A 9,814-nucleotide genomic window follows, 5' to 3' on the forward strand; every position below is an offset into this window, starting at 1 on the left:
TTGGGCTGAGGCTGTCTCTACATCCAGTTATCTCATCATCATTCAGCCATCGACTGCTTTGCAGGGTGGTATTCCTATGGAGTGTCTCACTGGACGTTCCCCTGACTACTCCGCTCTTCGGATGTTTGGATGTGTGTGTTATGTCCTTCTTGCTCCACGAGAACGCACCAAACTGACTACTCAGTCAGTTGAGTGTGTCTTTCTTGGCTACAGTGATGAGCAGAAGGGCTATCGATGTTGGGATCCTATGGGTCGTCGCTTGCGCATCTCGCGTGATGTGACTTTTGATGAGTCTCGTTCTTACTACCCACGTTCTTCTTCTTCGAGTTTCTCTGTGGATGACATTTCTTTCCTGCTTCTTCCTGACACACCCGGCTATGTGCCTCATGTGTCACCTCTTCCTCCGGCACCTCTCATTCCTTCTCATTCCCCACCGACACCGTCTTCTCCATCCTCCTCCTCCACCTCTCCACCATCATCTCCAGTCCGTCGCTCTCTCTCACCGTTTCCTCTCCACTATACTCGCCGATTTCGTACTGAGGATGTCTCCTCTGACGAGCCTTCCACCTCTGGTGCACCTCCTCCCCCGCCTCCCCCGGTTCACAACCTTCATGCTCGACCTCGCCCCCCGCCTGATCGCTACTCCCCTGATTGGTATGATCTCTCTGCTATTGCTGAGCCCACTTCCTACCGAACTGCCATGACTCAGCCTGAATGGCAACTTGCGATGGCCGAAGAGCTTGCTGCTCTTGAGTGCTCGGGCACATGGGATCTGGTTCCCCTTCCTTCCGGTGTCCGTCCCATCACCTGCAAGTGGGTCTACAAAGTTAAGACTCGCTCCGATGGTTCTCTTGAGCGCTACAAAGCTCGTCTTGTGGCTCGTGGTTTTCAGCAGGAGCAGGGGCGTGATTATGATGAGACATTCGCTCCTGTGGCCCACATGACCACTGTTCGCACTCTTCTTGTTGTGGCTTCTGTTCGCCAGTGGTCTATCTCTCAACTTGATGTTCAGAACGCCTTTATCAATGGCGAGTTACGTGAGGTGGTTTATATGCAGCCACCACCGGGGTACTACGCTCCTGATGGTATGGTCTGTCGACTTCGCCGCTCCCTCTATGGTCTTAAACAGGCCCCTCGCGCCTGGTTTGAGCGCTTCGCCTCTGTGGTGACTGTAGCTGGCTTCTTGCCCAGTGATCATGATCGCGCGTTGTTTGTTCACACGTCTCCTCGTGGTCGGACTCTTCTCCTCCTCTATGTTGATGACATGATCATCACTGGTGACGACCTTGACTATATTGCCTTTGTTAAGGCTCGCCTTCGCGATCAATTCCTCATGACTGATCTTGGTCCACTTCGCTACTTTCTTGGGATTGAGATCTCCTCGACCTCTGATGGCTTCTACATCTCCCAAGAAAAATATATTCAGGATCTTCTTGCTCGCGCTGCTCTCGGTGATGAGCGCACGGTTGTGACTCCTATGGAGCTCAACGTTCAGCTTCGTGCCACCAATGGTGACCCTCTTCCTAATCCCACTCGCTATCGTCATCTTGTTGGCAATCTTGTCTATCTTGCTGTTACGCGTCCTGACATCTCCTATCCTGTCCACATCCCGAGTCAGTTTGTTTCAGCCCCCACATCTGTCCACTATAGTCATCTACTCCGTGTTCTACGATATCTTCGTGGCACGATCTCTCAGCGCCTTTTCTTTCCCCACTCCAGCTCTCTTGAGCTCCAGGCCTATTCTGATGGTACCTGGGCTAGTGACCCCTCTGATCGACGCTCGCTGTCTGCTTATTGTGTCTTTTTTGGTGGCTCTCTTATTGCCTGGAAGACAAAGAAACAAATTGCAGTTTCTCGCTCGAGCACAGAGGCTGAGTTACGAGCCATGGCTATGTTGACAGCTGAGGTGATCTGGTTACGGTGGTTACTTGAGGATTTTGGTGTATCTGCTACTACCTCGACTTCCTTGCTGTCAGACAGTACTGGCGCTATCAGTATTGCGCGTGACCCGGTGAAGCATGAGCTCACCAAGCACATCGGTGTGGATGCCCACTTTGTGCGTGCTGCTGTGCAGGATCAGACTCTCGCTCTTTACTATGTGCCCTCTGAGTTACAGTTGGCGGACTTCTTCACCAAGGCACAGACTCGAGCGCAGCACGGCTTTTTCCTCTCCAAACTCAGTGTTGTTGATCCACCATGAGTTTTTTTTTTGGGGGGGGGGGGGGTAGATGTGTATAGTCCCCTTTTCGGTATATCCCCATTGTATAAGGTTTTTTTTGCACTTTGACACACATGTATATGTAATGGCCTTTGGCCCCAGGAAATACTAGTTGCTCATTATCCAACGGGTTTCATGTATCTAATCCGTGTGCCCTTTAGCTTATATGGCACTGCTGTAATTTTATCTTTGTGTTGTAATGCTTCTTACTGTTTGGTGGGGTTTTCTCCCACTATTTTTTGGAATATAACGCAGGGGAGCCCTCCTGAGGGCTAAGTTTGCAAAAAGAAAGAAAAAGGTATAAGTATTTTCCGGATGCCTCCATTTTGTAATTTTGAAATCTCTACTCGGGAACCTTTGCAGCAGCTGCAGCTTTCTCCTTTCCATTCTCCTCCTCTCCGTCCAAGTTCGCGTCGCCGCGCCGCGCCGGAGTGCCTCTCCTCCCGCCCAAACCCGTCCCGTCTCAGTCGCCGCCGCTCCCTCCGCAGGTACGGGTACCCCTCCCCTCCCTTCTCCCCGCCTCCCCTTCCGCAGGATCGTCGATACGAGACGATCGAGAGCAGTGTATGGTCCGTGTTTGCTGTGATACACTGGGCGGGGGCCGCTCTACGTCTGCCGCTGCTCCATCGGTCGAACTGGATACCGGCGCCGCTGAATTTTTTTCCGTTAGGGTTCCAAGCTGTTTTTCTACGGGTTTGATACCTTGATCAGGCTTTAGAATGCTCGTATGTATGCAGTGTGATCGTACGTATGTTTGGTGAGGATGATACTAAAAAACGATTTGGTTCGAAAAATCCTGGAAGGCCGATGCGATGGCTCCTTATGTATACACATGTTGCTTTAATAACACTGGGTGGTGGCGTTAGCTCTGACACTAACTTGAATTTTGTTGGAACATGGAACAGTGGAGAAGGCCGAACTGTAGTTTGAAATTGTGGAAATTGCAGTTTGAAATACTAACGAAACCAATAAAATTTGCCGAGTTTGCGTACTTCATCCCGAGTCTGGTATCTTTGGAGCTTTGAAGGCTGGTGCCAACTTTATTTTTTGGAACATGATTAATTTCCGAGTCCTGATATTCAGCATACAGTATTGTATAATTCAATTGATGGAATGTGCACATTTTGTTGCAGTGCTTAGTATGTGGGGCCTGGTTTACAGCCGCCGCAAGCAGGCAGTCCAGGAGAGCACACACATTGTTGGCCCCCCGGATGACCGTGCTAGTTTGAACAAAGCTAACATTCGGAATACTGAAGTTAGGGGCCAGGTTTACAGCCACAACAAGCGGGCAGGCCAGGAGAGCACGCACAGCGTTAGCACATCACATGGCAGTGCTAGGTTGAACAGCCTGGTTTACAGTCGCCGCAAGCAGGCAGGCCAGGAGAGCACGCACGACTTAGGAGGGGGCGTTGGCACACCGCATGACAGTGCTAGTTTGAACAAAGGAAGCATTCAGAATACTGGAGTGAGGGAGGATTCTGTAGTAACTGCATGTGTAGTACCAGATGCTGGAGATACTGCATTTCAGATTCACTGCTTGAGGCGATCGGCATATGCAGCTGTGTTAAGAGCGTTCTATGCTCAATCAGACCTTCTCTCACGGGTATGTTTCGTGGACCTTCCTTCTTATTCCTACAAGTTCAAATGAAAATAATTGATGGACAAATCATACATAATAGGGTTATCAGTTCATTTGCAACTTTTTACTGCATGTTGAGTTTTCACCAAAGACATGGTATATGTTGGTTTTGCATGTAAATTCTGGGGAAAGGTGATTTATGCCTCACTATGAAGGCTCTTAATTTTGTTATTCATGCAGCTATACTTTTCAGCCTTATTTCATTCGACATGATTTTACCCTCCATCAGTTAATTTTTGACCGAAATCGGCATCAATATATTGTACTTAGCATAATCAGCATTTAGCACAGCTTTAACTATATATCTATGTTTTCTGTTATCGTTATTTTTGGCTTATTACAGGCCAAGCAAGAATGTCTTGCTAGACTGAGAAATGAACTTAAAATATCGGACACTGAGCACAGAGAGTATGTTGTAAAGGCCAGTACAAATAAGCACATCAAGTCTTTGAGGTGAGTACATGTTGTACGGTTTACCTAAAAAACCATGCATGCGTTGCTTCTCACTTTTGCAGAATAAAAAATGTATGCCAGCAGAAAGACTTAAGATTCTTTCTATTCTATATTTTCAAATCTAACATTTCCCTATATTTGGTACTCTAGTTAATACCTAGTACCAGTCTCATGTTTCTATAGTGGGTCTTGTCAAAGTTCCTGTTCCTGCCTCCTTACTGATGTAATTATCTGCCCAAATCTTCACAATGATTACATAACAAATTGATGATATGGCGTTGCATGCCTTGTTGTAGTGCTTGGTCCAAGGGAAACATTGGTAATGCTGAAGTTGCAAAGGAATCTCTAGATCTCAAATGTGTGATACCAGATGCTGGAGATGCTTCATTTCAGACACACTGCTTGGAGCGATCAGCATACGCTTCTGTGTTAAGAGCTTTCTATGCTCAGTCAGACCTCCTCTTATGGGTATATCTTTCAGCCATAGTTCTTGTACCTACAAGATAGTTGTGAAATATCACTAAGCAAATTACAAACAATAGGAATTGCTGGATCATATTTTTCAGATTTGTTACACAGGACTTTTTCTTTCTGGGAAACAGCAGGAGCACTGCCAGACTAGAGTTGTACAAACACATAATTGCAAGATAAAAGGCATAGAATAAATTACTACGCATTAAAGATAAAGTTGCAAAAGGATATGTTAAAAACCTTATACAGAACTTGTCTTTTGCTTCTTTGATCATATAATTTCCAACTCTGGCTTCAATGATTTATTCTGAGCATTGTTTTTCTTTTTTGCATTTGTATGTAAACTTTGGGGAAAGGCGTCGTAGCTTCAATTTACATTTTTATTTATTTTCTACTTAAGTAAATCTGCTATCATTATTTTATTGTTGCTGTGTCTTATCATACCAGCTCTAGTTATTTCTGCATCATTATGTTCTGATGAATTTGTTCCATATATCATAATTAGTATGGGTGGATCTATATATTTGTTTCACTGATCTTTTACCTTTGGATCTTAAAACAAATATACAGGCCAGGCTTCTTACTAAGCTAAGAAATGAACTTAGATTATCATACATGGAGCATCGAGAAGTTATTGCAAGGGTCAGTTCAAATGAGTATATCAAGTCTTTGAGGTGAGGATGTCTAGACTTCTTAGCAATCAAACACGGATGCTTACTCAAGGAGTTGTCTGCACTGCAGTTTCACATATATAATCTTTCTTTGCTCTGTGCAGGAAATTTAGTTTAGTAAATTATTCTGGTCTTATGAAGAAGACTCCTGCTTTTGATCTACATGCTGTTGTTGCTGATAAGATTGACAAAACTGGACAGTACTTCACCTCATTGGTTCCACAATCACCAACGCCAGCACACATGATGTCACCAGCAAGGTGATATAATGTTCTGAAATCACGTAATGTTGGATTTTCTGCAGTTCCAGTGACTAATATTTACAGTGCAGGGACATTGGCATATTAGGTATCTCTTATAGCACCACAAAAGGTTCTTGTTTTGACCCCAACGCCACTGTGCCAGCTAAGAAGTTGAAATCTGGAAGTGGGAGTGCATTGGCATACTTCAAATGCTCCCCCTGCGCTGAACCGCTGCCCGAGTCAGTTTCTTCTGTACGGACGGTATGCAATTTTACTTCTCTTGTAAAAGTTGCACTCAGCTTGGAATATGAATTATGCATGTTTGTTCCTCTACTGGCGATTCTAATCTCCATAAATTTTCTTTAACTATAAGGTCGTGAAAATCACACCTAAATTATTCTGTAGGAAACTATCAGCGTTTATCGACAATATGCCCGTCTACATTTATTATGTGGAGCATAAATGACAGTTCTTCTATTGAATCTCTGTGTTTTTCCAGAGGGCATATGCATGTTTTTACCATCAAAATCAAATAAGTTAAAGCTGCTTTTAAACGATAAGGGCATAAAGCTGTTTAATGTGCACTTATAGTATTCTGAACCTTTATGCTGATTGTAACTGTTTACAGGGAAGTCCCAAACATGATCTGCTTGATAGTAGTAAGAAATCACCCTGTGCAATGAAAACTGGATGCGCTGTATCTCCCATGTTTCAAGAAAAGCACAACCAAACAAATGCTGGTGATGTTCCTTGGTGCTTTCACAAAGATACGGAAGTACCAAGAAAAAGGGGAACTGAAGTGTCACCTGTGAGCAGATCTAAGAGCCTGAGCGTCATCACTTACAGCGCTGGAAATATAGATCATGACTCTGATATAATTAAGATTCTCCTAACTTGTGGTCTTGTAAACAAGGTACGTGTATCCCTCTTGTGGTCAGACGCAAAAAACTTGGCTGCAGGTGAACCCCCCGAGAGGCCTGATTCCTCCTAATCTTCCATCCCTTGCCAGTGATATACCAATATGTTTCAAAGATAAAGATTTCGTATTTTTCCAACTTATACAAATTTCTATGTTTATTTTGTGCTATATGAAATTCTTTAGTTAGGGTGTCAGCTTTTGCATTCTACTCCCTCTGTCCCATAATATAAGAGCGTTTCTGACTACTAGTGTAGTGTCAAAAACGCTCTTATATTATGGGATGGAGGGAGTATGTTTCAATCCATCTCTTTTATGTATACCATTTGTGATTGCATTTTTTATGTATTTTTTTATCTGCCATTAGTGTAAAAGTAGTAAAATTAGTTATAGCCTCACGTGTTCTTATTTGCAGGTTGAAGAACTATTTAAAGTGAAGCCAGATCCAGCTAGTTTACAGACAGCGAGGTTAATCCTCAAAGTGAGGGTCCCATGAACTTGTATACAACTCAGTATGTTGCATTCATATGCACTTGCATATTGCTAACATTTCATATTTTTCTTGAACTAGGATCAAGAAATTCATCTTTTGGATGCACTTGCTAAACTCTCGGAAGTGTCATCTGCTTGTAAGTGGTCGCCTTCTAGAAACCCTGCAGTTTACATTTAGGCGTAGCGCAGTGTCAGTTTATTTGACCTTTTACGAAGTGATCTCAAGTTATCATCATTACAGAGTGGACTGATGAAATAAACTGAACCAAATAATAATTGAAGAGCTTGCAACTTTTTCTTGCTATCAGGACAAATACTATAGGCAACAAATATTTATTGCTTGATGATTTTTATTTCTTTCGGCCTTGTGCTGATTCTGTGCAGCGGAGGTCAACCAGCACGACGAGGTCAAGGGCGACCCGGTGAGCTACGACGAGGCGCCTACCTCGCCGATCACAGAGCTGCGTCGAGCAGAAACAGAAGGGGAGACCGAGGGCACGCAAGGGAGGAGGGAGTTGGAGCCGGCGGCCAAGCGGGCACGGCGCACCACCGTCAGACTCTCGGGGGCGGAATGGGTCAAGTGTCTCTCCAGGAAGAGGAAGAAAAGGACCGGAAGGATGCGTCCTACACTACTCCGCACCGTGTTTAGTTTAGTTTAGCTCAGATCGGTGATGCGTAAACGTGAAGTCACTAGTGTCGTGCCTGGCCAGTAATGGTCCACCCTCTGTTGTGTCGGGTCGCGACTGATGTGAGGTGATTTTTCAGCTCCGGTGGAGATTGCTCATCAAGTGTTGTTCTTGCCTTGCCCCTCTCCGCTAACGTCCGCGGGAAGGCGTCGATTTTGTTGCGAACTACTACCTCGGTCCTATAATATATACTTCCTCCGTCCAAAAATACTTGTCGGAGAAATGCATTAAAATGGATGTATCTAAAATTAAAATACGTCTAGATACATCCATTCCTCCGACAAGTATTTCCGGATGGAGGGAGTATTATGGGACGGAGGGAGTAATAAATTATTGTGAAATCTCCGTGCTCCAAATTTGCTGGATAATATTGAAATCATGGAATCTCTATCGCATCAGACTTATCAGCTGCAAATCAATGAAAATGTGGGCCATGTATAAATATGATCGGTAAGTCCGTTGCATCCTCGCTAGAGGATATGAAACGTCTTATAAAATTCAACTGAGGCAGTAGTAAAAAAATGTTTCCATGATAGTAAAAATGAGACAGCATCTTCGCTGCCACGTTAGCAAAAATTAGTCATTTGTCTCAAGAAGCTCCCGCGGCAGCGATCTTTTTCGAAAATAGGAGTTTTGAATCATCAATTGTTTTCTTTGCCGCAACTTCCAAAAAATGACATTTATGAGAAAAAGCCCCCACCCCCCTGAGGCGACCGGTAGGCTCCCCCAAATCCATGCCGCTGGTACCTCCCTTCTCCCCTCCCTCCCCTCGCCTTGGATGCAGGCCTTTGTGTGGAAGATGTGGTATCGTTTATCTTCGTCTTCTCAATATCTTGGAGACAACGAGAGTGGGGCTCGAATCATTGTCGCAAAACACTTGAGCATCTTCATCTTCATTAACTTGACGGTGCATGACCACGTGCTCTAGCGCTTCCATTTATTCATCACTCATTGAATCATACTCTCCATTTAGTTGATGATCATGGTCCATCTTGTGGGACACTCAAAGGTCTTGTGGCCACGCCCTTTGCAATTGAAGCATTGAATTTGACTTGTCTTGGCAGTATCATCCTTTGGAGGGGTGCTAGATGTCGAAGCTATTGGCTTGTAGTTGGTTGTGGGAGGACGACTGGAAGAAGTCATTTGCGGCTTGCAACTTGAAGGACCACCACTAGTGGGTGTAGCTCGGGTAGTTGTTGCCGCGCTTGGAGACTCTTGATGATTTTTGGGCCCAAATGGTCCCGACGGTAGGCGAAGTAAGTGGCATATTTGATGTCATCATGTACTTGGCATTCCGCCATTGTAGCTTGATGTACGAGTTCGAGTAGATTTGAGTATGGTTGGAAGTCCGCAATTTTCTTTAATTGGTGGTTGAGGCCATTTAAGAATCGTGACATAGTTTCCTCCCCGCCTTCCTTGATGTTGCTCCTTATCATGGCAATCTCCATCTCATTGAAGTACTCTTCCACCGATTTGGTGCCTTGCATGAGTACTTGGAGTCGCTTGAAGAGATCCTTATAGGCACAAAGGGTGCGCACATGACTTCCTTCATGTCATTCCAAGTAGTGGTAGGTGGTAGGCCTTGTTGTTGGCACCGCTCGATGACTTGCTCCCACTAAATGAGGGCGTAGTCATCAAACTTGAGAGAAGCTACAACGATCTTCTTTGATTCTTCATAGTTGTGAAGTCGAAAGATCTTGTCCACCTTGAGTGCCCATGATAAGAAGTCTTTGGGATTGGTTTTCGTCGTAGAACTTTGGCATGGTGAACTTGAGCTTCCCATAATGTTTCTCTTCATCGTGGTTGTTGCGAGGTTCACAATGCTCATGTCTTTGAGGTGGATCAATGTCTTCTTGATCCTGATGATGAGCTTGTCGGCGAGGGCGAGGAATCCGTGCCTGCTGCCTTAATTCTTTATGCTCCTCATTGTGAGCATACTATTCTTGGCGCTCTTCTATTGCCCTTCTATTTCTAGCGACAAGGTGTTCTTGAGCTTGGCGAAGGGATCCTTTGGCTTCTTGTGCGC

The 9,814-nt window shown here is 44.8% G+C and overlaps 1 protein-coding gene across 1 annotated transcript; it reads left to right on the forward strand.

Annotated features, from left to right (window-relative positions):
* The first annotated feature begins 2,534 nt into the window (after positions 1-2,534).
* On the forward strand, positions 2,535-7,900 carry LOC123090031 (uncharacterized). The gene is made up of 11 exons (XM_044511523.1): positions 2,535-2,706; positions 3,352-3,821; positions 4,201-4,310; positions 4,607-4,778; positions 5,352-5,455; positions 5,557-5,712; positions 5,784-5,955; positions 6,323-6,607; positions 7,026-7,091; positions 7,182-7,239; positions 7,487-7,900. Exons 2-11 carry the CDS (start codon positions 3,360-3,362, stop codon positions 7,759-7,761), a joined length of 1,860 nt encoding a protein of 619 aa, XP_044367458.1. The 5' UTR covers positions 2,535-2,706; positions 3,352-3,359; the 3' UTR covers positions 7,762-7,900.
* The last annotated feature ends 1,914 nt before the right edge of the window (positions 7,901-9,814 follow it).

This window comes from Triticum aestivum, chromosome 1B (assembly GCF_018294505.1).
Source record: "Triticum aestivum cultivar Chinese Spring chromosome 1B, IWGSC CS RefSeq v2.1, whole genome shotgun sequence".
NCBI lineage: Eukaryota > Viridiplantae > Streptophyta > Magnoliopsida > Poales > Poaceae > Triticum > Triticum aestivum.